Source organism: Acytostelium subglobosum (assembly GCF_000787575.1).
Source record: "Acytostelium subglobosum LB1 DNA, scaffold: scaffold23, whole genome shotgun sequence".
In the NCBI taxonomy this organism is placed as follows: Eukaryota; Evosea; class Eumycetozoa; order Acytosteliales; family Acytosteliaceae; genus Acytostelium; species Acytostelium subglobosum.
Genome location: NW_012236510.1, coordinates 59,745 through 87,350, shown reverse-complemented (window position 1 = coordinate 87,350; position 27,606 = coordinate 59,745). Strand labels below are relative to the sequence as shown.

At 44.1% G+C, this 27,606-nt stretch overlaps 11 protein-coding genes across 11 annotated transcripts; 2 read left to right on the top strand and 9 right to left on the bottom strand.

Moving 5' to 3' along the window:
* Positions 1 to 608: 608 nt before the first annotated feature.
* On the bottom strand, positions 609 to 2,504 carry SAMD00019534_095800 (hypothetical protein; the record flags this gene model as incomplete). The annotated part of the gene is made up of 4 exons (XM_012895047.1): positions 609 to 1,334; positions 1,396 to 1,638; positions 1,716 to 2,068; positions 2,156 to 2,504. 4 exons carry the CDS (start codon positions 2,502 to 2,504, stop codon positions 609 to 611), a joined length of 1,671 nt encoding a protein of 556 aa, XP_012750501.1.
* A 244-nt stretch (positions 2,505 to 2,748) lies between these two features.
* Positions 2,749 to 3,455, top strand: SAMD00019534_095790 (hypothetical protein; the record flags this gene model as incomplete). The annotated part of the gene is made up of 2 exons (XM_012895046.1): positions 2,749 to 2,914; positions 2,980 to 3,455. The coding sequence occupies 2 exons, from the start codon at positions 2,749 to 2,751 to the stop codon at positions 3,453 to 3,455; spliced, it is 642 nt and encodes a 213-aa protein (XP_012750500.1).
* Positions 3,456 to 3,701: 246 nt separating this feature from the next.
* Positions 3,702 to 6,178, bottom strand: SAMD00019534_095780 (hypothetical protein; the record flags this gene model as incomplete). Its single annotated transcript, XM_012895045.1, has 3 exons — positions 3,702 to 4,588; positions 4,648 to 4,773; positions 4,840 to 6,178. The coding sequence occupies 3 exons, from the start codon at positions 6,176 to 6,178 to the stop codon at positions 3,702 to 3,704; spliced, it is 2,352 nt and encodes a 783-aa protein (XP_012750499.1).
* A 220-nt stretch (positions 6,179 to 6,398) lies between these two features.
* SAMD00019534_095770 (hypothetical protein) lies at positions 6,399 to 8,379 on the bottom strand (the record flags this gene model as incomplete). The annotated part of the gene is made up of 4 exons (XM_012895044.1): positions 6,399 to 6,539; positions 6,612 to 6,941; positions 7,013 to 7,336; positions 7,402 to 8,379. The coding sequence occupies 4 exons, from the start codon at positions 8,377 to 8,379 to the stop codon at positions 6,399 to 6,401; spliced, it is 1,773 nt and encodes a 590-aa protein (XP_012750498.1).
* Positions 8,380 to 8,909: 530 nt separating this feature from the next.
* SAMD00019534_095760 (hypothetical protein) lies at positions 8,910 to 12,060 on the bottom strand (the record flags this gene model as incomplete). Its single annotated transcript, XM_012895043.1, has 5 exons — positions 8,910 to 9,273; positions 9,348 to 9,515; positions 9,582 to 11,646; positions 11,712 to 11,866; positions 11,951 to 12,060. The coding sequence occupies 5 exons, from the start codon at positions 12,058 to 12,060 to the stop codon at positions 8,910 to 8,912; spliced, it is 2,862 nt and encodes a 953-aa protein (XP_012750497.1).
* Positions 12,061 to 12,335: 275 nt separating this feature from the next.
* Positions 12,336 to 12,645, top strand: SAMD00019534_095750 (hypothetical protein; the record flags this gene model as incomplete). Its single annotated transcript, XM_012895042.1, has 2 exons — positions 12,336 to 12,507; positions 12,602 to 12,645. 2 exons carry the CDS (start codon positions 12,336 to 12,338, stop codon positions 12,643 to 12,645), a joined length of 216 nt encoding a protein of 71 aa, XP_012750496.1.
* Positions 12,646 to 14,363: 1,718 nt separating this feature from the next.
* On the bottom strand, positions 14,364 to 15,225 carry SAMD00019534_095740 (hypothetical protein; the record flags this gene model as incomplete). The annotated part of the gene is made up of 3 exons (XM_012895041.1): positions 14,364 to 14,513; positions 14,600 to 14,842; positions 14,902 to 15,225. The coding sequence occupies 3 exons, from the start codon at positions 15,223 to 15,225 to the stop codon at positions 14,364 to 14,366; spliced, it is 717 nt and encodes a 238-aa protein (XP_012750495.1).
* Positions 15,226 to 15,414: 189 nt separating this feature from the next.
* On the bottom strand, positions 15,415 to 21,918 carry SAMD00019534_095730 (hypothetical protein; the record flags this gene model as incomplete). Its single annotated transcript, XM_012895040.1, has 4 exons — positions 15,415 to 21,012; positions 21,090 to 21,204; positions 21,266 to 21,563; positions 21,648 to 21,918. 4 exons carry the CDS (start codon positions 21,916 to 21,918, stop codon positions 15,415 to 15,417), a joined length of 6,282 nt encoding a protein of 2,093 aa, XP_012750494.1.
* A 235-nt stretch (positions 21,919 to 22,153) lies between these two features.
* On the bottom strand, positions 22,154 to 23,539 carry SAMD00019534_095720 (hypothetical protein; the record flags this gene model as incomplete). Its single annotated transcript, XM_012895039.1, has 1 exon — positions 22,154 to 23,539. A coding segment is annotated over one exon (1,386 nt), but the record flags the coding sequence as incomplete, so codon positions are not given.
* Positions 23,540 to 24,748: 1,209 nt separating this feature from the next.
* Positions 24,749 to 25,081, bottom strand: SAMD00019534_095710 (hypothetical protein; the record flags this gene model as incomplete). Its single annotated transcript, XM_012895038.1, has 1 exon — positions 24,749 to 25,081. A coding segment is annotated over one exon (333 nt), but the record flags the coding sequence as incomplete, so codon positions are not given.
* Positions 25,082 to 25,497: 416 nt separating this feature from the next.
* SAMD00019534_095700 (hypothetical protein) lies at positions 25,498 to 27,522 on the bottom strand (the record flags this gene model as incomplete). The annotated part of the gene is made up of 1 exon (XM_012895037.1): positions 25,498 to 27,522. One exon carries the CDS (start codon positions 27,520 to 27,522, stop codon positions 25,498 to 25,500), a length of 2,025 nt encoding a protein of 674 aa, XP_012750491.1.
* Positions 27,523 to 27,606: the final 84 nt, after the last annotated feature.

Sequence of the window (27,606 nt, the reverse complement as noted above, 5' to 3'; positions counted from 1 at the left end):
ATTGTTACAAATATAATAAAGTTAAATTATATTTATATTATTATTATTATAAATTGATAGTGATAATGATGCAATGCTTGAATGAAGAATAACAACGACGAATGAAAGGTGTCGTCTTGGAACTATTGCAATCTAATTGGTAGGCCTTCCAAGAGATTTGTGTGTGAACAGACTGGCTCAAGTAAGAGGCTAATTGTTCATTTGACAACAAGCAACAAACAACAAACAACAAAATCTGATGAGTTTCAACGGCACACTAGAGAGTGGGGTGGACTGTGCAGTGTAATCTATAAAACTATAAAACTATAAAACTACAAAACTATAGTTTCCAATTGAATTATTGGATATTGGTGTGGGTTTGTGTCGGTGTGAACTTGCCTTTTTAGGTTTGACAAGCGTGTGAAGAGCCTCAAAGAATTCGTAACTGACTACATGGATCATCAATGTGTCGATGATGTCAACTTGGATCATTCATTGATCAACCGTGAAAGAATCGAGTCGATCCACAATCTATCAGGTAATGGACAGAAGGAAACAAACAACCTTTATAACTAGTGATTGAGTTGTATTGAGATGAAGGAGAATGTATCAGACATCATGATGTTGTCTTAGAAGTTCTTGTTTCCTCTTCCTTTGAACTTGGACAACTTCTTTGTCTTGTTGGATGAGAGCTGTAGAACAACACCATCGTCTGCTTCTTCATCAAGTTGTCTCTTGCGTGCTCCTCCGCCACTCCTCATGCTAGGTGGCACGTACGGTGAGTACCTGTTCTTCTTGGTGTCATCACTCTGTGCCTTGCCTCCCTTGTTTTGCTGATCAGCGGCCACCTGGACTTGTGCCTTTTGTTGTGGTGGTTGTCTTGGTTGCTGGACATGTTGCTGCTGGACATGCTGCTGCTGTTGCTTGTGTGGCTTGTTTGGCTTGTCTATCTTGACCACACTGAACGATAGGTTCATTGAAGGTTGAAGAACTGGTGGGTTCTTGGAGAGGTTCCTGACCAGGGTCAGTAGATTCTGTGTCGTAATGTATGTCTTCTCGATTGTGGCCAACTGTGGGTCTGTCTTTGGCAGTACCTCACGAGCCTTCTTGAGCTTGGACTCGAGGGCACCGACCTTCTCATTGACCGATCGCAGTCTCGAGACAAAGTTGTCAAAGTTTGCCGGTACCAACTCGACAGCCATGTCACTTGGTTGACCAGTGTTGGTGATATATGCACAGTGCTTCCTGAGTAGTGCAGGTGTCTTGGCACCAAGATAGGAGAATGAGTACAGCAATGCCTCCAAGATATTCAGCTTAAAGTCATAGTCTGCTGGCACTGGTTTTGGTATAAACTCCTATTGATCGATAGGGCATTAGAAGATGTGACTTGACCACAGAGGAGCAGGGGAAACATACCATGATCTTATTGAATACGATCTCAAACAGGGCTGGAGCATCGGTAGCATTGCAGATTCGGGATATCTGTGCAAAGAGAGTGAGGAACTCGATCTTGTCGGCCTCATCCAGCTCTCCAAACGATGGGAATATCGTCTTTGAGTAATACTCATATATCTTGCAGTTGGTTGGTTCGTTTACCTTTGATGACTTTCTAATCATCAGTCTTATTAAATAATACAATCTCTTCTTGATGTCTGCAATCTATATGTTATCATTGTTGTTGTTAGTCTCGTGTGATGATGATGATCGTGTATGTTGCAGAACAGATCGATCAATACCTTTTGTGTTTGGAAGACTGGCAGTATTGTGTCAAGATAGACGACGACATCCTTGAGTTGGGTACCAGGGAATGATTCAAAGAGCTCAAATAGTATGTCACAGTCTTTGTCAGTCGTGGCTGTAATCAGCTTGAGCATCCTCTCTCTGAAGAATGTCTTCTCCTCAACAGTCTTCTTGCCAAAGTCCACTTTGATCAATGGGAGCATACGTTCCTTGAGGAACTTTAGCATAAAGTCCTTCTGACTACTATATGACTCTAAGAATAACAGCACAGAGTTGAGTGTTGTTGCCGAGTCAAGCTTGTATAGCTCCATCAGTGAGTTCTTTACTGTCTCGTACTCGATCGGGGAGTCTGAGAAGATGATGATCATCCATGTTTGTTAGCAATGTTGATTGATTGATTGATTGATTGAATAGAATCAATGAATGAATATCATACCAGTGTTGAGAAGTTGACCGAGGATATCGACCAATTTAGCAATGTAGTCAGGGTTGTCACGACAGATGGAAGGGAAGGCCTTGATAGCGTTGATTCTGATGGGGATGTCATCCTCCTCGATCAGGTCGATCAATGATTCAAGTGCCTGTCCCTGAAGCGTTGGGAATCGCTTAAAGTACTTTGACAGGAACTGACTAGACAGTTGCTTGGTCTGCTTTGACACCTTTGACAGCTGTAGAACCTGAGAGTATAGAGCTTGATCACCGTCGAATGCCAGTTGATTTGCGTCCAACTTATGAGCAATCTCATACATAGTGTTGATAGCGTCTGAAGGTGTCTTGGTATCCATGTTTAAGGTTATAATCAAGTATATATATAAAGTAGTATTTGTTTGAAGTTGAAGAATAGAGTTATGTTTTGTGAAGGGGTGAGGAGTGTTGATAAAGTGACATGAAGTTGGTTTCTGGGTTCATTCGTGAACTCTCTTGAAGTGAAGGGGTGGGCTTGAAGGGTGTCAGGTGACGAGCCCTCAACTCAACTTCATAATTCAATTCCTGACACTTGAATGATATGATATGATATGATTGACAACGATGTCATCAACGACGTTCAACAGCAGGTTCATTAGTGAGAAGGAGATAGAGGAGCAAGGTGGTGCTCCAAAGAAGGATGTAGAGTATGATCCAAGAAGTCTATACGAGAGGCTACAAGAACAAAAGGCAAAGAGAGATGATGAGTGGAATGAGAAACATAAAGATAGTATGTGTCACATAACAACAACAATGATCAATCACATGTACTAATGATAATCATATCATGTACAGAGGCATCTGAAGGATTGAATGAAGATGATATACAATATTATCAAGAAAGAGAGCATGAAGAGATTGAAGCAAAGAGAAGGGAACAAGAGGAGATTGACAGAGAACTGCGGCTCTTTAAGAGGGAGCAAGCTACTTTGGTAATCAAGACTGTTGGTAATGGTAGTGGTGGTGTCAGTGGCAGTATAGTCGATCAATTACCAATTACAACATTAATTGATGAACCTCCTGTGCTATTGGCGGAACCAAAGAAGAGATTGGTCAATGTTAAACTCATACCAACTACAACGCTCGCTACGAAGCAACAACAGAACAACAACAAACGAACTACTACAGAGGATAATGATCAGAAAGATGATGATTCAAACAAGAAGCCCAAGACAGTGCCTGTTGTTGCATCACTGTTTGCTTATGACAGTGATGATGAAGATGAACAGGATGGCGATGAAGAGTCCAAAGAGGAAAATGGCAAGGACTAAGTGTTGTAGGTCGAGTGCCTCGACTAAGGTCGACCACATTACCATCCATCATCATCAACATCATTTGGATGTAGACAGTCACTTTCATGTTCAATGGACATGGCTAAATACCAAAGGATTGATTGGACCATCGGAATACCTTTGCAAATAATGGCTACCCATCCTCCGAATCATGATTTAATACAAGTACTGCTGAGGGTATCTATCTACCTACTTGGCACCACCCCATCGTTTATTGGGTAACAACTATCTAAGTACAACATCGTCGTCATCCTCTTCTTCTTCTTCATCATCATTGTCGTCGTCTGATGATTTGGCAATATCGTGTCTGTGATGTGACTTGCTTTTGCTATGCGTGTCGTTGCCACTACTATTAGACTCAACCTCACTGTTGTCCTCTCCAATGCTCGATGCATCCTGCTGATTGTTTTCTTGCTTGACGTTCTCCAGGTACTTCTGGATGATTTGGTCTTCCATAACAAGGTCGTTGAGGATGTTGTTGTTGATGTTGCTGTTACTGTTGGTTGATCCACGTCTACCCATGTCTACACCGCCATCTCCACCACCACCTCGAGAATGAATGTAAGAGATATGTCGTTTGTCGCTGTCCTCGCTGGAAAGGTCAAGGTTGTCTGGTGAGCCGCGTTGCTGTGGTGGAGGGCTCTGTCGTCCCATCGCAATGTTGGGTGTGCTGTTGTTGCTCTTTGGCATACGTGTCAGACTACTACTGTTGTTGTATCCCATCAGGAGATGGCTGCTTCCAGAGAGCATGTCACTAGACTGCTGTTTGATCAATGGCGTAGAGTGATGCAGTTGGTTGGTTGGTGGCTCCGACTGAGTCGGATCGACAAAGGTTGTGTACAGTTGCTGTGCGATGACATCATCAATGACCGATTCGAGGTGTGCTCGCATCTCTGCCTGTTCGTCATAGTTGTTGTCAGTTTGGCGCTCCATCTCCAGCTCAGACATGAGGTCTGCCAGCTCTGCCTTGGTCAAGCCGGTTTGCACAACGCCCTTTTGATTAAGCATGTCATTCAATTGGCTAGCGATAGCCTCACGTTCCTTCTCAATCTTCTCGTTTGAATGCTTGAAGTAACATAGTAGTTTGTAGGGTCGATTGATCAACGACAAGTCTAGGACAATGTATGAGTGTTAGGATGATTGATGTTGGTTGGGGAGCAGGATGACATACATTGAGGTGACCTAGATGGTGGAGTTGTGATGCGCTCATTTGGTCTCGAGTCGGAAATGACTTCCTCCTCAGTCAAGTTTGGCAGGTTCAACAGAATGCTCTCCAGTTTATCGAACCTTTCCTTCACTATTTGGATTGATTGATGATTAGGAACATATTGAGGTGACTGTGATCTTAATGAGCAGTACTTACATGACTCGATCTTCTTGTGCAACTGTACTGTCTTCTTCTTCTCTTTCTCAGCATTCTTTCCAGCTTGGACTATTTTAAGGACCTCGTCTCTAACAAAATTTATGTCTTGCTGCACCGATGTAATTGATGATGAGATGGGATCAACGTAGGGATATAACTCATCCTTGATCAATTCGCGGAGTTTAGTCGATGATAGTGATGGTTGTTGTTGTTGTGTCAAATGTTGCTTCATCATTGATGCATTGTTGTTGTTAATGTCGTATTGACTGTTGTTGTTCCTGACTCGAATGTCATCGTCCATGTTATGATTGCCACTCTGATGAATATTGTGAAGATGATGTAGACTGTTGCCGTAGCCTGATACTGATGATGGTGGCGGGACATTCGCTGGTGTGTGTGATTGATCGATACCAGCCTGCTTCTTTCCACGTATCAGTGATTTCATCTGATCGTTCATCCACTTTGAGTTGTCAATGTGTGCCTCCTCCATCTCCTCCATCTTCCTCCGGTAGCGAGCCTCGAATGACTTCCACGGATCAAATGTGTGCTGGTCCTGAGGTGTGGGCAGTGCAGACATTACATCGTCAATGTCCTGTGCCATCTTGAGGTTGCGCTGCTTCAGATGCTGTAGATTCGAGAGGAACGTATGAGAGTATGCCTCGGCTGGTCTCACGTCGCGATCGGACAATGACATGAGATAGGTGGATGTGAATTGAAAGAGTCGCAGTAGCTTCACAGTGTCAGAGTCGAGACGACCACGTAGTTTGGAGTCCAAATCGATGTTGAGCAGTTGAGATGCCGACTCTGCCAAAGTGAGAAGTGTCTTTGCTTCGTTGTCCTTGATCAACTGTACAATGTCATGTCCATTCAAAAGGTATCTCCAATCCTTCTGTTGATGTTGTTGTTGTTGTTGTTGATGTTGTTGTTGCTGTTGTTGAATGGGGTTCTGTCTAGACATGTACGATGACATTGATGATGGTCTATTGTTGTAGTCACCTGTTGAACTCATATGTCCATTATGATTACTATGTACATTGTTGTTGTTGTTGTTGTTGATGTTATTGTTGTTTGGCTCATTATATTGATTAAGTGGCTTATAGTTATTATGTTGTTGCTGTTGTTGATTGAATAAACTATCAGGTTTGTTGACACTGAACTGATGTCTATTGACTCCTCCTCCACCAACACCGACACCACTGATATTATTATTGCTACTTAGCATACTGTAGAGAGGTGGTGATGATATTTGTTTGATTGGAACACCACCTCCACCTCCACCAACAACATTACCTCTGTTGTTACTACTACTACTACTATGATGATTGTTATTGACAATCATTCCTCTTTATATTTGTTAAAGAGATAATACTAAGTTGTAATGTTGTTGTTGAAGAAGTGGTGATAATGATAATGAAGGTTGGGTTGTTTCAAACAAGCTTCCCACACACTTGTTTATATTATTTTTGAAGTTCGTGACGACCCTTCACTATCGATGTTGGTTGGATGGATAAATAATAATATATAATATAATATAAGTTTATAAATGTACATTGATATCATTATTGACTCAACTTTACAACCATCACACTGATGTTGTCCGTGCTCCCTTGCTCATAGGCAAGATCCCTCAGTTTCTGACTGGCCTTTGTTGGATCAGCCAGATTCTTATAAACTAATTCCACTGCCTCCTCATCAGATACCTATTAGGTTGAATGAGTATTAGTTAGTCTTATTCATACACATATACACAGAGAGGTTGAGGTTGTACTTACCATGTCCCATACACCATCGCAAGCGAGTATCAGGAATAAGTTCTTGTCGCTAAGTATCAGATTCCTGAGGTGTGGTTCGCATGTGACATAGGGATTGAGGAATGAATCACCTAGAGCTCTGGATACCGCCAACATTCCATTAACACGTCCATTGAGTACGTTGCCTCCAGAGTTCATAATACGCATTCGCTCTGATTCCTCCACTGGTCTATGATCAAACGTCAATCGATCTGTAACAATCTTATTGTTTGAGTTTAGTGATCCCATCACAACTCTTGAGTCTCCAACATTAGCCACACACATATGATTGTCCTTGATATAAACAGATACCTAAAAATGATAATGGTGATGTGCTTGTGTAAGTCAAGGGCTCACTCATTCGATTAATCAATCAAACATACCGCTGTTGTTCCAATGAATGGCCATGCTGATATTTGATTGTGAATCGATTGGTATGACAGTTGGAATGACTTGTCAGGTGATTGAGTTGACTCTAGATACTCTCCAAATATTCTGTATATATTGTCGGCGGCAAAGTCCGATGCTGTCTTTCCACCATGTCCATCAAACACACAATATAACTCGCAGTTATCCATTCCTCTGTATCGTCCATATGCCACCATCCTGTCCTCCATTGTCTGACGCTTTCCAATCGTCTCGCTGATTCCCACAATATACCTATTGCTTAGTGTTTGCTCTGGTGGAGGCTTCTTGATTGATGTAAACTAATCAGATATTGGATGGATGTTAGTTCAAGGGTCATGAACCTTCGAGTCACACAGAGACATACTCTAAATGTTGGTTGACTGCCATCTTGTGGCATTGGTGTACCAGTGGTGGTAGTACCAGTAGTGTTACTACCTCCTCCACCAGGTGTGGCGTTGACTATTGCACTCGCTCTTGATTGTGTTCCTCTTCTCATGTTGTCCAGTCGACTCTTGAACTTTCTGTTGAATCTGATGCCATTGAATATTGTCTCGAATGCATGCTGTACACATTCGTTTCGCTTGAGTAGATAGTTGAGTGAGGCTATGTTGGCATGTCCTATAATATTGTCCTCGAGGTATAGTGAAGTGATGGTGGTGTTTCGGAGGGCGGCCTGCTTAAGCGATTCGAAACCGCGGTCGGTGATGTGATTGGACGAGAGGTCCACTGTGTGCAGCGTCTTGGTGGTCATGAGGAAGGCGGCAATCATAAAGGCACCCTCGTCAAAGGCCTGTACATCGCTAATGTTGAGTCGTGTGACGGACTTGTTCCAGCGCAGACCAGACGTGAGCACGGCCAGTCCGGTCGACATGAGTTCGTTGCCACCAAGGTCCAGCTCCTGAATAGAATAGTTGTGGCGCAGTGATTGGGACAAAGCTTCGAGACTGCGCTGTGTGAGTGCGGTCCTCTTGAGTGACAATTTGGTCAGGTTGAAGTAGTACTGTGAGATGAGTGTATCGAACTCAGAGTGTATCTTCTTTCGACGCATCGTGCTAACGGGTGTCTGTTTGTGTGTGGTAGTCATGTGACGATTGTGATAGTTCTCGTTGTTGGCCACGATTGTGGCACAGATGCAGAGCACCAACTTCTCGGGTATGTGATGGTTGTCCAGGTTGAGGGTGATGTGATCGCACTCTAGTGGAACCAGCTTCATCTTGGACCTAATCGCAGCCAAGATATTCTTGATGGCATCCTCTGGCTGACGTGCCAATGATGACAATGATCTCTGCATCCTCTTCACCGGGTCAGTATTGTCTGCTGACTGACTCTGTAGATCACACATGAATGGTTGAAAGCGATGCATCAAGTCGTTTGGACTTTCGAATATCTTCTTTAAGTTATACCAAAATACATAAGCATCTATGTTATGAAGGTTTGTTGTTCATAGTCAGTTAGACATATGGATGGACAGAGATAGAGATAGAGATAGAGGGAGAGAGATAGAAGCCTACCTTGGTTGGTTGGGTCCCCACTTGACTTCTCCAATACATTTCCCATTGATTATTATTGTTATTGTTGTTGATTATATATGTATGAATATATGTGTGTATGTGTATGTATTATGTGTATGTTATCGATACAGTCTAATTATCTGTCTTGTGTTTGAGAAAGTGTTGTGAGTAAGTTCAGCCTACTACCGACCTTCCAACCTCTGTTTTTGGTTTGTCCGCTTTGAGTTCAGATAAAGTGTTTGGAACCCCCATTCAAACAAAAGACGAATGTAAATATCAACTTTTCGAAAAATAATTATTCATTGGGTATGAAAAGGTAAATGATATTTATTTATTATTTAATTATTTATATATATTGGATCTATTTCCATTTCCTTGTGAGCAGTCTGTTCTTCTTGAGCTTGGATGTGATGTAGGTCAAACCAGCCAACAACAATGTGGTGCCAATGAGAGCAAAGTGATCAAAACTCTCTGTTAGGACATCGTATGCGCTGGAAGGTGATATCAATGCACAGAACAAGTCAATGCCATTGGCCACAACAAGTGATGTTGACTCTTTGAATGTTCCCTGTGTTGATATCGATTGTAACATTGGAATAGTAGTGTTGTACGTGATATATAAGAAGTGAGGGAAGTTGAGATTGGGTGAGTATGGGATAAGGCCCTCCTCTTGATCAAATGGTGACGCCTCAGATGGGTAAGGTCTTCTTGAATCAATCCATTTCCTATTGTATGTGTGTATGAGGTTAATAAGTGATCATGATCATCATTGGAACTGATTGGTTGAGTGATCACTTACTTATCAATTGGTAATATCTGTCCAGATGCAAGACCAACCAGAACAAACTTTGAAGTGATACCCTTCTTTGATATGGACTCTGACAGTGTTTGAATGATGAATGGGAAAACGAATGTCTTTTGAAGGATGATCAAGTCTTGGTTCGAATCATATGATGAGAATACAGTCCTATTGTGATTGAATGAGTGAGTGAGTGAGCCACTAAAGTGACCTGATAAATAGTATACTACTTACTTCTTCCAATCGACTGAACCTTCAAATATATCGATACTGGCAATGATTTGTTTGTGTAGTGATACATCAAAGAAGGAGTAGATGACACTGTTCTCAATGTGGACGATTGATACCTTGCCACCAGCATTGCGATTGACGAATTGCTTGATGATCTCACCAGACACTGAGTCGATGAGATAGATCGAGAGGAACTGTGTCTTGCTGTCCATGCAGGCCACCGATATCAAGTTCTTGTTGATATACTTTGGCAACAGGTTACGATTGCCCAGGACAAAGGCGGGCGATCCAATCACCTCGTGGGGATTTGAGCTGGCAATTGTGACGATCCTCTGACTGGCTCCAAAGTTGACGACCCAGTTCTCGTTGGTCTTGAAGCCACCTCCCTTGCCATCGGCTATGCTCTCGATCGAGTAGCCTCTGATCACGCTTGAGGCCTTGTCGGCCAGGTAGAAGTGGACGTGCTTCAACAGCTCCCAGTTTGAGCGTATGGCCGATGTCCATGGTCGTACCATGGCCATTGGTGGTTGTCCTTGGGGATAGTTGATCACGGCCATGAACAGGTTCTCGGGTAGCGCTGCCTTTGTCGTGTCATTGGAGGCAGAGGCCTCGTCCAACGATAAAAGATGTCTGTAAGGGATGACAGAGGAGTGAAGTATTTCCTGTTGATAGGCCTTGTTTGAGGTCTCTGCGCCCTTCAATATATCGACTGTGCTGACAAACGATCTCTTGTCCACGCCAGAGTATACGACCACTGCCTCCAAGTCTGGGAGATGTCTACCAGTGATAAACAGTTGGATAGAGTGTCCAACACTGGATGTTGGATAGTAGAGAGACCAGGTGATGGCACCTCTCTCACTAGTGTGCAGACAGAATACCTTGCCAGCCTTTGTGGCGACCAGCAACAACTTGTCAACGTCTCTGTTCCAGGTGGCTGTGAACCTTGCATCGCGGTCGGCATCGGTCTGGGCGGTCGACGATGGTTCGCTTCGGATCAGGGACATTAACTGAGTCTCCAAACGACGGTAGATATGGTTGAGCATCGAATCCTTTGCAGTCTCCTCAAACTCATACTCCAACTGTGACAGTGTTGAGGCGTCGACCGGTGCATCCAGTATCTCGGACTGGACGATGGCAGCCAATGACTCCTCTCTGGTCCAGAGCAACTGTGCACCCTTGTAGGCTGTGACAGACCAATCAGCAGTGACAACCACCGAGTACTTATCATTGACGAACAATAGTCTTGGCTCGCCATTTGACTTGGCGTTGAGTGTTGTGGCTGTTGTGGTCTTGGTCGATGGTTCGTTGATTGTATAGTTGTCTCCTGATGTCGCCGCGGCGGAGCACAGAGCATAGGTTGAGGTTGATGATGCCGCTGCACCATTGTACGATCCGATCGAGATCACCTTGTCATTGTCAACAAGTTGATAGAGCTCCACTACATTGTTCACTCTGATGGCAAACCGATTGTCACTGTATGTTGATATCAGTTCAACGTCACCATCATCAACTGCAGTCGTGGTGGACACTGTGTGACTGACGAGGTTGATTGATTCCCCAGCCACCGAACCAACGTGTAGGGTATGTGTCTTGCCAGATGTACTCAACAATACCAACAGACTATCGGAGAGAAGGAATTTAGAGCTGACGTGGCCATTGTTGGTGTTCAAGGAGGTTGACCTCTCGATGGCGCCGGCACTGACGATCAGGTCGTTCTTTGTCACAGAGTATAGCTTGCCATTGTTGTACGACAGCATCACCAGGTCGTTGTTGGCACCCTTTAGTCGTGACACGGTCTGTACCGATCCAGTCTTGGGCGATAGTTTGTAATGACGCTGTTGACAAATAACGTGTACGTCAAGGTCCTTGTCGCTAAAGGACGCCTGGGTACACTGGACATTGGCACCATCCTCATTCGTCAGGGTATTTGTCCATAGCAACGATCCCTTGGCCATGCTCCACAGCCTAACCACATTGCCACCAGACACTGTTATGAATGAGTTTGATGTCTTGTCCAATGTCACAGACTCCAATGACCTCTCCTGTGCTGGTAAGATCTGTCTCCATACTATATATAAGTAGTTGAGGTGAGTCAGTTTAGTGGCAGCAACTTGAGACTGACATCAAACATACACAATGAACCAGTCTCCAAATGTAATAAACTCAGAACCTGGGTATTGACACCTGATTCCAATGTTGAAGGTACAGTCGATTGAATGAGTATAGATGGTTGATTTAGTGATTTGACAATATGAGCAGCCTTTACTAATCCAATATTTGTTAGTCTCCTGTGTTGTGTTGTTATCACATTGATTGGTTATGTTAGTATGTATGTATGCTTGATAAGATATAGAGAGATAAGATAGACATACCAGTCTCTGACACCTATCTGCTCCTCGAATATAGCATATGCATGTTGATTTGCAATGCACAACAGCATCAACAATATTGATGCTATAACAGCATTGTTTGACAACTTCATCTTAATGTATGTGTTATTTTTTATGTGTTGTAATACTTGAAGATCAAGTTGAACTTGAATTGAGAGAAGTCTGATGACTGGTGATCATCACCCACCATGTTTGAACGAAATGGAACTTCCTCCAAGACTTTGATTTAATTTTGAAAAACAGCCCAGGAGCACATGAACAAGATACGCGTCAAGTCAGAGTGATCACACTCAAAAATAAGAGAGAGCCGACAACAATCAATCATTACTTTACAAACAAAACATATATATTTATATAAACAGATACAATGGCAGGACAATACTGGAGATTCGCAGGACTTTCATACCTTGAGTACATTAACATCTCGGGCTCACACCTCCGCAACTGCTTGAAGGAGCCATTCAGAACCTCTGCCAAGACCAGAGAGGCTATGCAATCAACTTTCACCACCTACCACAACGGAAAGGAGGCCAACACCAGTATGTATAGTCAATCATATCATCATCTACATACTATCATTGATGATAATAATATACTTACTTGTTGACGACACACCAAACTACCACATCACAGTCAACCTTCAGATGCCAGACCTTGTTGCCAACCAGAAGAAGTAAACACTTTTAATACTTTAGCGACATTGTATAACAACAGCTCATATCATCGCTGCGATCATCTAATAAATGAACCAACATCAACTATAACAATAATAACAACTACGACTATGACAGCAACAGTTAATGATTGGCGACGACCAACAGCAGCAACAGAAACATATCGATGTCTTTGAAGGACCTGCAGATTTACTGAATACTACTACTACTATTCAGTGGTTGCGACAATGAAGACAGCTATCATGCAGGTATGTAGATGAATATTATACAGAGCAACTTCGATCGACAACAAATGAAGTTTTTAGGCAGATGGGTATGATGGCTTGGGTTGACTGTGCACCTTGATAGAGGCCTCTTGAGAGTGATTGAGCTGCTTCTGTATGTCCTGTTTGTAGGGTGATGCTGTCTCTACGTCCTTGGCATTTGACTTGTTGCTCGGTTCATTGAACGATGATGCGCATGTCGCAAACACAATGTAGAACATCATCATTCCGATGAATACCCAATTGATTATTCCACATGTTCTCAACAGATGATGTAAGGACTCATCATATTTCTGGATATCCGATGATTGATTGCGTAATGTTAGGAGCTAGTTTGTTATCTATCTTTGATTGTTCTATTCATACAGTTTTGGATACTGGTTCCTTGATCAACTCGGACATTACAAATAAGGCAATTGAAAATATAAAGAATATTATTAAACTAATATATAGACATTTCCTATGAGCACAACTAAGGTTGGAGTATAAGCATATAAGTTAGGTTAGTTATCCTTGATTATTAATATAAATTGTGATTGAAATACATACTTTGGTCTGTTTCCAACTTTATAAAAAATGAATGAGAATATTATGTTTCCAACATAGATAATGACATATAGTGATACAAAGAACTTTCCAATCAAACATGAGTTACGTCCATGTAATACCAGGTTAACTATACTCAATATTAGTATAACTCCATTCAATATTATACTAATAAATGGAAGCCATGGAAATGTTCTTAAACTATTACCATATGTATATTAGTATTGAGATTATATTATATATTTAATTATATTACTTACCAAGAGTTGGATGATGTCATTTAGGATTTAATTAATTTAATTAGGATAAATTGGAAAGGGAAAAGAAGTTGATAATATCTGCAGACACGTTCAATTTGAATTGGAGTCCTGCATTGGAAACTGAATCATGATCGTATATTGACGAGCATACTAGTTGTAAATGATCGTTCTAGAGATGGCCGGCTTTACATTATCGAGTGTACTGTGTCCCCTCAAAGGAAGAAGCACATCTCTTTATTTGTTGATTGATTGATTGTTTGAGTTTAACCAAACAACACTAAATCAATAAGAATGCTACTCTACCATTATCATATGATTGTTGGTAGAGGTGATAGTGAGTGGAGTGAGCATGATCCTTGACTCTTTGATGATTGGTGATTGCTTGACTTTGGATAACTTGACTGCCGATCAAGACGATGAGATGAAGAATGGATTGTCAAGCTGCATTGTGATTTGAATGAAATTGATGGTCAAGGGATGGATGATTAAATCATCGTAATACTAATCGTGATGTAGTGTATATGTGAGAGTGGGTTGTGGTGAATGATTGTCGGCATGATTGATTGGTAGGGTGGACATTTCCCTTGGTGTGTGGGTGAGGGTGATGATGTGGGGATTGTGGAATACGGGCATTGATCATTTCTGGGTGATACTACTCCAATATCATCATGGAGATAGCACTGCACAACTCTGGATCATATTCATTCCTCTTGGTGTCGCGGATAACCGAGTGTTTGTAACTCTCTGAATCTGGATTCGGCACTTTCTTCTCAAGAACCCTCTTGGCATGTGGTACCCTGGACTACACAATATTAATATTGATCATTATAAATAGTTAATTATAAAGTCATTGTATCCGGATATTTATGAATATAGGATTCAACTTACTGGACTATATCTCACCATACCGGACCACATCGACCTGAACTCATCTCTGATCGAGTGTGACAGGTGATTCAACTTGGTGAGTCGGCAGAATACTGAATATACAGTCCTCAGTACCTGTTCGTTGGGAATCTCGAGATTGTCCTCGAACCACTCTCTCCTGAACCACTCACGAACCATTGGCTTCTTGAATTGTGTTGCAATCTTGATATTAATAATATCCTGTTGAGTGAGTGATCTCAATCTCTGATTTGATTATCAATTAGTATCAATATACCATCTCTTTAATATTAAAAGCTACTTACTTGTTCAGAGATAATTCTCAACTCTGATAAAGGTATTGAAGTCTTGGGTGGAGAATGTACATTCTTGTTTGTAATTGTTGATTGTTGAGGCCATGTATCTGGGGTGAAGAGAACAAAGACCTTCTTTGGCTCATATGGTGTCTTTGGTGTTGATGGAGTCTTTGCTATTCTAGGTGTCTTACTATATTGCTCAGTTGAAGGTGTTGTATATATTCTATTTATTGATGGTGTTGTTGATATTGAAGTGGTTGAACTAGTAGTAGCAGAAGTTGATTTAGATGATGCTACTCCATCATTAATATTAATACATTCTCTTGGCTCCATATTTAAAATTATACAAAAATACTTATATTTGTGATTGAGATATATAATCTAAATCTTGTAATTGAGATCAATGTCAATGGTGGTGAAGTTCACACACATACACACTAACCCCACTACCCCCATTATTATAATAATTTTCCGTCGACAGTAATAATAAAATAACAATAATAAAGATAATAATAAACAAGTTTATTGTTGTTGTGAACCACTAGACTTTGATTCCTTCTCAATCTTCTTGAGCTGCTCTGATACCTGCTGCTGTTGCTGCAACAGTTGTGCCTTCTTCTGTTCGTTGACTGACATGACCTGCTGAGTGTCCTCCACCTCCTTCTGAATCTCCTTCCTAAAGTTGTAGAACTGGTGATGTGTGCGTCTCAGGTTGTCCCACAACGACTTGAGATGCACCAACTTGTTAAACTCTGCACTCTCTGTGATGGGCAACTGACCAAGATGGTGTTGGTCACGACCCACATCCTTCTTGCCGATCAACACCATTCCGCTGGCCTCGATAAGCTCGATCTCCTTCAGACAGAGGATGGTAGGACATGGACGCTTGGCCTTTACGCAAAAGTTTCTGTAGTTGTAGCCATCCACCAATGACTCAAACACCATTGCGTCCTTGAACAGCATCCATCCAATCGTTCTCCTGAGCTTCTCGTACTGCGCCTTGAACTGCAGTCTATTGACCAGATAGCCGAGGAAACCATTGGTTGGTGCACCACTCATTGGGTAGAGTGGCAGCAGACCGCTCTGTGACTGGCTGCTATCTTGGCGTTGATCCCTGTTGTGCTCGACAAACGGGTTGATAAGGTCTAGTGCAACAAAGTAGATTGGGTTGTTGTGGTTCTTGTACATGTTAAAGTACTGATCCAAATCCTTGGAGCTCTGCACGAGCACCGTCTCCATCTTCTTGCCAATCATTCTGCCAACGAGTTGCGCCTCCTCGTTGGACTCGATGTAGATCAACTCCATGACCAATCCGAGGATGCCACTCTTCTCCAGTCCGACCGACTTAGCCTTATCAGAGAGTTCTCTGGCGATAGAATTGTTGGGCGTTGATGCACGTCGTCGATTGCTGCCACTCATCTTGTCCAGCACGCCCTGTATCTCGTTGATTGTTTTGATCACATCGTCTCTCTGGTTGGCACGCTGAGAGTCAAAGTTGGGGTCGTCCTTCTTGAGTTGGTCCTGCACCTCGTCGATCTGCTTCTTGTACTGCGACTTCTTGTTGTTGAGGTTGAAGATGTTCTGACTGAGTGTCTCGATCACGGTCTGCACCTCACCCAGATCCTTGTTGATCGACAGTCGCTTTGCCTCGAGCTCCACCTTCTTGTCAAGGTCCTCCTTGGAGTTGCGATAGACAAACTGCCTGGACAATATCATTGGTGGCGTGTGGTTGGTCTTGAAGGTAAGATTGTACACCTGGGACAGTCCCACCGACTCCTTGAGACTGAGCAATGGGAACACAGCCTCGCCCTCTGCGTTGAACTTCTTGGCCTCGGGTTGCATCAACGATGGCATCTGGAAGTATGATGATTGCGATAGTTGTTCGGCCAACTCTATCGATGGACGAACCTCACCAGTAACAATAACCCTGTTATCGTGCTGGTCGGTCACGAACAGTCTGAGGTCATGAGCCAACTGGGATGAAGTGTGTGGGGCGATGTTTGTGCTTGCATCCAGCTTGACTGGGTCGTCTGGAACAACGACCAATGTCTCGTCCAGCTCCACTTTGTTGGCACCACCGGTGGAGTAGATAAACTTGAGCGTGTAGGTGTTTGCCTTCCTTGGGGCCTTGATATCTTCAAACAGGTAAACAGAGCCGTCATTCTCGGTGCCTGTGCAATCAAAGCTCTTCATATGCAGTACGGCCTTGACTGTGCTCTCCATGACCTTTAGCGCCATGCCCTCAGCGTTCAACACTGATATCTTGATTGGTGGGATGGTGAGCAAAGGCTTGCTCATGATTGGTGTGGGGTTGTAGAGACGGATCGATGCGCTTCCCTTGATGATAAAGATGACGGTGGCCTCTGTCAGGTTCATGTTCTTGGCAGTGACACGCATCTCGTATGTGCCCTCGGCGCCAACGATGTCCATGTTCTTGATGGAGGCGTGTCCGTTCTTGACCACGGCCTTGTTCTTAATGGCAAAGGGAGGTGCTCCTGTTAGGCCGACCCACTCACATTGGATCTCGATACCATTGGTCGTGGTGACGTTGCCAAGTGAGTCGCAGAGAGACACCTTGATCTCCTCCAGATAGTCGCCTCTGGCACACGACACTGACAGCTTGGAGAGGTTGTTGACGCGAACCTGGGATGCAGAACCTTCGATCATGATCAACTTCAAAGGATACTCAGTGATGGTGTTGTTCTTGTCCTTGACGGTCAGAGTCACTGGACCAAAGCCAACAATGGTCAGATGGCACAGGTAGAGGTTCTTCTCGTTGTTGAACGGACTGATCTTGGAGTTGCTTATGTAGCACTTGGCCGATGGGTCCTCTGATGTCAGCTCAAAGACAGGCTCGATCTGCATGTCCGATCGGGACTCCTCCGGACTAACAATGTTGCCACGCTTGTCGTGCAGTCGCACCTCGATCGTAACCTCAGAGTCACATCTGACCTTGTTCAACACGGTGCCCTTGGATGGCTGAGCAAAGAAGGTGCTTGGTGCTCCACCTGTCGTCTCGAGGGAAAACTCTTTCTTAAGGACCACCTCCTTCTCGCTCTTGTTCTGCGCTAGATTCCATGGAACGGTGATGTTGACCCAATAGCCTGTCTTCCTTGTGGACTTGTCAGACATGAGAGGTGGCAGGACAAGCATGTTCAGACTGTCCATAGCGATCTCCTTTGTGGCCTTTGGATCCCACGAGACCGACACCTTGGCCTTGAGGCCCGACAGTTCAAAGGGACTCTTGCCGCCACCTCCTGCACTGTAAACCTTGACGCCAAAGTTTATCGAGGCACCAGAGAGCACCTTGAAAGTGTCTTCGCCCAGTGTCACCACGGTACCATCCATAATGTTGAGTCTAAGCGATGCTGGCTTGAATGATGGCGTGACCTTGACCTTCTTCTCGACAGTGACCAACTCCTTCTCTCCCTTGTAGAAGGAAAACTGAACGGGTACAAGGGAGAATGCTGCCGCCTTTGTCTTTCCCTTGGCGTTGGGCGTGTCAATGTCCATTGGTGTGTCCCTCTGGTGGATCTGCAGTGCTGAAGTATCGGCAAATATGAAACCTCCGTCTTGATTAGCAGCAACCTTGATGTGATCTTCCTCCAACGATGTGGAGGATGCCATTATGTACTCGTGTAGCTCTTGAGGCTTTGGTGCAGCGCCACGACGTGTCTTCTTCTGTGCTGCAGTCTTTTGCTGTGACGCCTGGGTCGTATTGCTGTAGGTCAAAATGCTGGGGTTGTAGATGTTGCCACACCTGTCCTTCAGGTAGATCTCAAAGCCCTTCATGGTCATCAGGTTCATGACCTCCTGCTCGAATGGATCATCCGGGAAGGACATCTGTGTTGGTGTGCCGGCAATGATTCTGATTGGCTCCAGCTCGCATGTCATATCTCCCCACTTGGCCCTGATGACGCACACCGAGTCATCATCGAGGCTGGCATCAATTACCTGTAGGCCCTTGATCTCGATTCCTCTATCGTCAGACGTGATGGCTGGATTCTTTGAGAGCTTGGCCTCCTTCCTCTGCTCTGGCTCTGACTCACTGTAGACCACGGCAGTGAGCACAATCTTGTCCTTTGGTGTCAGGGAGACGGGTACGTTGTTGCCCTGAGCATCCAACACTGACAAGAGGATGGGTGGCAGGTCAGCGTCGAGTGGCACCGCTGCATTGGTCATGAGCTTCTCCAGTTGATAGACTCCGGTGATATCGGTTGGATCACCATGGATGGCGGCACAATAGTGTGTGGCCTCCTTGACATTTGGGAAGCTGCAAGTAAACTTGAAGATGTAGGCGCCAGTCTTTTGGAAGAGGTTGACCCCGCCCATAGTGTAGGACACTGCTCCCGTCTTGTAGAATTGGTCGCCACCTGCTGAGCTTGCAGTGTAGACCACTTCGTTGTTTGGCATGTAGATCACCTGCAGTGTGATCTTGATGGACTCGGCCTCGATGATGGCCTTGGTCACGGGTCTTGGAGGAGTGTTTCGATCATACAGCATGGCTGACAAGTAGCTGATCTTCTCGCCCGATTTATACTCCTTCTTTGGATAGGGCACTCGGTCGCCCTCGTAGATCTTGAGATTCTTGGGCAACAGGTTGCGCTGCTCCTCCAATAACTTGGTGTACTCTTCCTTTGCAATCTTTCCATAGATCTTGCTGCCTGGGACTGTCTCTAGTGGCAGTGGCTTGTAGTTGACCCTGTCCACAGTGAAGAGGAACTCTGACGTCCTAGAGTCGGGTGTGCCGACGAAATGCATCTCCTTGATGAGTGCACAGCTGAGCTTGCGTATACCCAGCTTTACAGCGTCGCCCTTCTGGAAGGTGAAACCTCCAACAGACACTGTCTTGCAGAATGTCTTGTTGGACTCAGTGTCGTAGAGCTCCACCTCGAACTGGAAGTCTTGATCGTAACTCTTGTGACATCTGAGCAGCCACGACTTCCAATCCTTGGTGTTTGCCCGGGTGCCAGACTTGTCGAGGCTCTGGAAGATGGCGTGCTCCTTGATAATGTTGGTCTTGTTCTGATTGACGGGGAAGTCGGACGTCAAATAGATTGCGCCCTTGACACGCTGGATCCATTTCTCGTCCAACTTCTCCTTGTCCACTTTGCCACCAGTCATGAAGGCCAGACGTTCAATATGTGCGTCGGGTATCAGTCTGCCATTCCAGAACACCTCCAGGCCAGGCTTACGTAGGGATAATGGGAAGGTGTCGGCCGGCTCAGTGGGGTGTTCGTTCAGTATGCGATAGGGGATGGGCAGTGTCTCACGCTCGGCGATATAGGGGAAGTAACGGAGCTTGCAAACAACGTCAATGTTCTCCACTCTAAGTGAAAACTGCTTGAGTCGTTTGCCAAACTCTAGATAGAGGTCCTCCATCGAGTCATCAACAGATGCCAGGTCAAAGTGATTGAGTGATATCTTGTAGTCATTGGTATGTGGCGCTGACTTCTTCTTTGAGCGATGAGCTGGTTGCTCGGGCTGCTCCGCCGTCTGTTGAGACTGATCCAGTGGTTGGGACACTGATTGGACTGGTTGCTGGGATTGTTTCTGTTGAGCGTCTGTTTCTGTTGGGGATTCCACATCCTCCTCAGCGGACGAATGCATTTCAAATTCCTCATCATCCTCGTCCAATGACACATGGCTGAGATCCAGTGGATGTAGATAATAGAAGTAGATGTGTGCGAGGTCTCTCTTGATGCTAGAAATCGACTGAACAAAGTTCGACTGCGATGTCGACTGAAGTTTGGCCAATGAGACGCCAAAGACATGCACCTCTGTGAAGTGATCCAAGTCCAACTCCTTCTTGGTGGCCTGACGCACCTTGATAGGGATCTTCCAATCCTGGTCGTGTGTGGAGTTCAGAATGTCCAACGAGATGGTGGCCTCGTTTGTAAAGAGACTGCCAGACACCTTGGTGATAACCTGTACCTTGGTTCCAAGGTAGAACGCAGCCTTCTTGGCACCAACACCGAAACGAGATATCATTCCAGTGATTGTAGCGCCACTCGCGGTATGATCATGACCGTCCACATCAGCCTGTGACATACCCATAGTGCCCCAACGATGAAGGTCGTTCTTGGTCATTCCACATCCATTATCATAGAATCTGATTGACTGGAGTGAGTGTGATAATTGTTAGATTGATGGTCTACATCACGTGTCAATGGGTGCGGTATACTCTGATCACTTACTGTCGTGCCATTGACTGGCTCCTTGATCTCAATCTTTATAATCTTCTTGCCCATTGGATTGCCTCTTACTGCCTGAATGGAGTTATCAATAAACTCTGCTAGAGCGTTCGATGTACTATTGGTGTGATCGAATGAAGGTTAGTCAGAGTATAGAGATGGAATGAATGAATACATACGTGTAGTCAGATGTACCTGCTTTGAGCAGGATGTTCTTGGAGGGTGTGATGTCGACCATCATCTCCTCTGGGTTCTCGAGAGGGTCCTCTCCATCAGTGTAGAGTATGATGATAGAGTTGTTGGTTGTGAGGAACACTTGATATTGTTCATCGTTGGTGATCTCATTGTTGGCGAGATCAGAGAATCGCAGTGGTGCCTTTTGCTTTAGTAGATTGAGTGATGACACCTGTTTCTTGAGTTCAGAGTATGTCTTTGGCGTGTCTATCATGTGACGATCACCCTTTCTTGATACATTAACTATAACATATGATCATCATAGATTGTTAGTTAGACAATTTATTAAATCAATCAATCAATCCAACATGTAATGATGATACATACGCTTGTCAGGTATCTTTGAGTGATGAGTAGAGTGCCTTTGTTTCTTGTGTTGTATGATGACGGGCTCAATGTCATGAAAGTCATTTGAGCTTTGGTCAGAGTCATCACTTGCTTGAGAACTTGGTTGTTTTCTCTTCTTTACAGATGATGATGACTCCTTTGTTTTGCCCTTGTCACTATCATTCGCACTCTTTGCCTGTTGTTGTGGTTGTTGTTGTTGTTGTTGTTGTTGTTGTGATGAGGGCTTGCTTGATGGTGCTGTTTTCTTCATTATGTTTTGTTTCGTATTACTACTCATATGAACAGACGACTATCGTCTTTTGTCGTTTATCTGTGCGAAACAGAAACAGATAAATTGGATTTCTGTGAATGTTCATTTTTTACAAGTACCCGCGCTCAATTTACACCTGGGAATTAAAATAAAAAATAAATAATAATAATAGTTGTTTTTTTTCAATGATTGGCGGAGGTGGTTTATTACTAAACAAAAGTTCGGCCAGTCACTTCTTCTTGGCTGGGGCTGCTGCTGCACCGGCTGCTCCAGCTGCAGGCTTCTTGTCTCCTGGCTTTCCAGCAACCTTCTTGGTGACGGCCTTGACAACACCGACGGCAACGGTCTGTCTCATATCACGCACGGCGAAACGACCGAGTGGTGGGTACTCGGTGAAGGTCTCAACACACATTGGCTTGGAGGGAGTGAGCTCAACCATGGCCGAGTCACCATTCTTCAAGACAATGTCACCAGCTCCCTCCTTGGGCATGATGGCGCCGGAACGACGGTCCACCTTGTCCAGGATCTTGCTGAACTTGCAAGCAATGTGGGCGGTGTGACAGTCGAGCACTGGTGCGTAACCGGCGTGGATCTGGCCTGGGTGGTTCATGATGATGACCTGGGCCGTGAAGGTCTCAGTCTCGAAGGGTGGGTCATTCTTTGAGTCACCAGCAACCATACCTCTCTTGATGTCCTTGACGGAAAGGTTGCGGACGTTGAAACCAACGTTGTCACCTGGAGTGGCCTGAGGAAGCTGCTCGTGGTGCATCTCCACGGACTTGACGTCGGTGGTGAGTCCAGATGGGGCAAAGGTGACGAGCATACCTGGCTTCAACACACCGGTCTCGACACGACCGACTGGGACGGTTCCGATACCACCGATCTTGTAGACATCCTGGAGTGGGATACGGAGTGGCTTGTCGGATGGTCTCTTTGGCTCAACGATGCTGTCCAGGGCCTCGAGAAGAGTTGGACCCTTGTACCAGGCCATGTTGGGGGACCTCTCCAACATGTTGTCACCGTTCCAGCCAGAGATTGGCACGAATGGGACCTTCTCAGGGTTGTAGCCAATCTTCTTGATGAAGGAGCCGGTCTCCTTGACAATCTCATTGTAACGAGCCTCAGAGTAGCTGGTGGACTTCTCATCCATCTTGTTGACGGCGACGATCATCTGGCGAACACCAAGAGTGAAGGCCAGGAGAGCATGCTCACGGGTCTGGCCATTCTTGGCGATACCTGCCTCAAACTCACCGGTTGGCGAGGCAATGACGAGCACGGCACAGTCAGCCTGGGAGGTACCGGTGATCATGTTCTTGATAAAGTCACGGTGACCTGGGGCATCAATGATGGTGAAGTAGTACTTGGCAGTCTCAAACTTCCACAGGGCGATATCAATGGTGATACCTCTCTCACGCTCGGCCTTCAACTTGTCCATGACCCAAGCGTACTTGAAGGACTGCTTGCCAATCTCAGCGGCCTCCTTCTCGTACTTCTCAATGACACGCTTGTCAATGCCACCGCACTTGTAGATCAAGTGACCCGTTGTAGTGGACTTTCCGGCATCCACATGGCCAATTACGACGATGTTAATGTGAGTCTTCTCCTTTCCCATTGTTGTTGCTCAAGAGTGAGTAAGTAGATGAATGGATGGAATAATTATTATTATTATTATTATTATTATTTGTTAGTTTGATAATTGATGGTTGTTGTTATGTTTGCTATTGCCATTGTATTTATAGTTGATGGTATAGGTACCATTTAATAATAAATATAGAGATAATAGAGGTAGAAAGGAAGAATGATTATATGGGAAAAAGAATAGAAGTATGTATAGTGCTTTAACTAAAGAGATGTGAGTGAGGTGAGTGACGTCGATGATGCTTTAGCTAATGGTGGAACGTCTCGATTACATTGGCAAAAGGGTGGCACGACATAGCAACAAATAGATGGCGATGAATATTGTTAAGGAATAGTGTTGACAATAGCTGGGTGGTGAGTTGATGGGTTGATTGTCAAAGCAAAGTCAAAGGAAAGTCCATTCATTCTATTGTATGAAGGGTCATCAACGGATGAGCAACTATCTAAAAGTTGAGACAAAACAAAGAAAGAGACACAGATACTTTCATTGTCTGGTTTGGCAGGGTTTGAGAGAGAATGTTGTGGTTGAGCATTGGAGTTTGGAGGGTCTTGGTGGACATCAAATAGATGTGTGTATATATTTATTAGACTAATATGGAAATATTCATATGAACACCTGTGGTAATAGATAGATGATGGAGATTGATATATTAGATTGGTGATTGTAAAGATGGATGCCGAGGTAGATTTAGTCCCTCAACACTATGGACAGAGATTAGGATGCCGCCAGGACATCCTGAAGAGGATAGAGTTGTTAACAAGGAAGTCTCATTGATAATGATGATGGTGATGAAGTGTCTTTGGCACACTATGGATGGACAGAGATGAGAATGCTGCCATCAACATTGGTCATTTTTGATGGAGCCCTCGAGACACAACCTAATTTACAATACAAAAGGATCGAGTTGTTCACAAAGAAGGCACAGGACAATGAGACAAAGACTACTCACAATAAATGATACCAGATCATCCGACCATTATCACACCTGTGAATTTTAGTCCGAATCACATTAATGACTACCAAGACATTACAACTTGATATGTTGGATTGGTGATGATGATCAAGGTTTGATGGATGGATATGTCCATGATGATAAAGTGTCTTTGCGCATGTGGTGGTGTTAAGAAACACCATTTGTTAAATCTTGCAAGCGAGATATGTCGTAATCGAACGGTGGACGGGTCACGGCGCTTATGAGTTGAAACCATAGAGGGTACGACCTTGCTTCTTGAGGGCATAGACGACGTCCATGGCAGTGACGGTACGTCTGTTGGCGTGCTCAGTGTAGGCAACAGAGTCACGGACAACGTTCTCCAAAAAGTTACGGAGCACGTTACGGATCTCCTCATAGATTGGGAAAGAGATACGCTTGACACCTCCTCTTCTCGCCAGACGACGGATGGCTGGCTTTGTAATTCCGTGGATGTAGTCCTTCAACACCTTTCTGTGTCTCTTGGCACCGACTTTACCTCCGACTTTTCCTCCAGTCTTTCCTCTTCCAGATGGGGCACCGGTTGACATTCTTCACTGATTAAGTATGAGTCTGAGTATTTGAGTTGGTGATGGTGATGATGTTAGATATTGATTGGCAATAATTGACAATGATAGTGGATGTTGAATGGTAATTTACTTACAATTAAAATAAGAAAGTGTATAAAGATACAGAAAGTTATATGCGTAGTGTAATTGTAGGATATATTATTTATATCTCTTTGATTGATTCGTTGTATTTAGTTTGAAACCACTTCGAAGTGGTTTTATGCATTCCAATCCAGTGTGTGAACTCAAAAATCCGCAAATTGTATGAAACACTGTGCATGTTTGAAAAAAAACTCTGTATTTTACATTCACACATTATTCTACACACATTCATTCAAAATTTGAATTTGTTGTCCGTTACATCCAGGAGTGGGGGGTGTGGGTGTTCCCAACCAAGTTGATCATTGAGCGTATGGAATGTTGAAGAACGAGTACTTTGACAACTTGCTCTGTGAACTCTTCCAAACTATAATAGCCACTTGTTTCTCAATATCAAAGAATCGTAGATGGTACTCTTTTGAAAGGAAGATGGCCTTGATGTGATAGGTGTCTGCACATGGTATGTTCTTGGCGATCAGTGCAAAGTAACTCTTGATGTTGGCATCGTGTCCAGCAATAGTCAATTGAAGTCGACGGATGTTGATCTTTACAGGTGAGTGTAGACTGATCCTCTGATAGATGTAGGTTGCATTGGTCTGGACGAAATTAATCGACTCGCCACTCAGCTGTCCAAGATAGGCACCCTGTCCAGCAAGGTCATGAAGAGTGAATGACTTTAGACCCTTTGGGAGTGACACCTGGTCCACAGGTGGTGTAAACATTCGGCCAACGGTCAACTCGGCAAGTGTGTCAGACAGTGCTCCAGCTGGTATCGATTGATTAAAGTTGGTGCCAAACGTCAACTTCTTCAACGATGCTGGGTAGGCATTTGGCAGCATCTCGTGGTTGTAACTCTCGCCAAAGGTAAGCTCTGTAAGGGTCGAGGGTAAGCAACCTGGCACCAGCATAAGATTGTAGAACAAACCAAATACCAATGTCTGGAGTCCCTCTGGAAGTGTACCAGGTATGATGGCCTGGAAGAAGTTCTTGCCCATTGTTAGATTCTCCAGTGATCGAGGTAGGATGTCAGGTAGCAATGGTTGATTGTATTGATCGCCAAAGGTCAATATCTTGACACCCTCTGGAATGGCATTGGGCTGTAGTATCTGGTCATAGTTGTTTCCAAACACTAGTCGCTTCAGTGACTGTGGCAGACTGTATGGCTCGATCATTCGGTTGAACAGCTTGCTCAACTTCAAATCAGAGATGGTGTTTGGTAGTACACCTGGTTCGATCACTCGATTGAATCTGTGATCAAGACTCAATGCCTTTAGGCCGGGAGGCAGCACATCAGCGGCGATTGGTTGGTTGTATTGGTAGCCAAGCAGGAGCACGGTCAACGAATCAGGCAGGGAACCAGGCAAGAAGACTTGATTAAACTCAAACTCGAATGACAGTGTCTTGAGTGATTGATGGAATGTGTTTGGTGCGATCTGATGATTAAACGAGTATCCAAAGTAGACCTCAACGAGACCCTTTGGCATTGTGTTTGGCTCGATTGGTCGATCGAATCCAATACTGAACTTTAGGGTTGTTATGGAGTCAGGAAGAGTTCCAGGGATCAATGGTTGATTGAAACTATGTCCAAAATGAAGACTTGTCAAGCTGTTGGGCAAGTCACCTGGTACAAGTTGTCGATTGAAGTTCCCATTGAGTGTCAATGACTTTAGACCTGGTGGCAATGATCCAGTTATTGTTTGATTAAAGTCGATACCAAATGTTAACTTGGTCAAGCTCGTTGGTAACACGTTGGGTTCAATCTGTTTGTTGAAGTATACACCAAATGTCAACTCTGTCATTGCACTTGGAAGTACACCCTGACTGATTGGTTCGTTGTATCGCCGACTTAGTGTCAGTTTCTGTATGTTGTTTGGCAAGAGACCGGGCAACAGTTCATGCCAATAGTCCATTCCAAAGGTGAGTTCGGTCAGTGTGTCTGGTAGAGTGCCTCTCTCCAACTCCTTATCAAAGCACTTAGCCAGGGTAAGTGATGTTATTGACTTGGGCAGGCTACCAGGCTTTAGTGGATGATTGAAGCAGTGACCCATTGACAGTTTACGTAGTGTTGGGGGACATGATACCAGGACGAATGGTTTGTCATAGTCAGCAGCCAACTCCAAGTGTACCAATGATTCGTATAATGATTCATCGATTACAATTGGTGATGTCTTGCTCCAGAGTAAATGTGAAGTGTTCACATTATGTCTGGATGATGTGAAATGATACAAGTGCTTGCATGTTATACCCAATGAAACACAGTCTATCTGTTCATTTCCCAAGTATTCATATATATTCCTTAGTAATATATATGAGAATGTATCCAACATGTTGTTGTTATTATTATTATTATTATGAGTTATAATTATCTTTATCTCTCTCTTACTCAATCATTCATTTCAAGATAAAGTTGG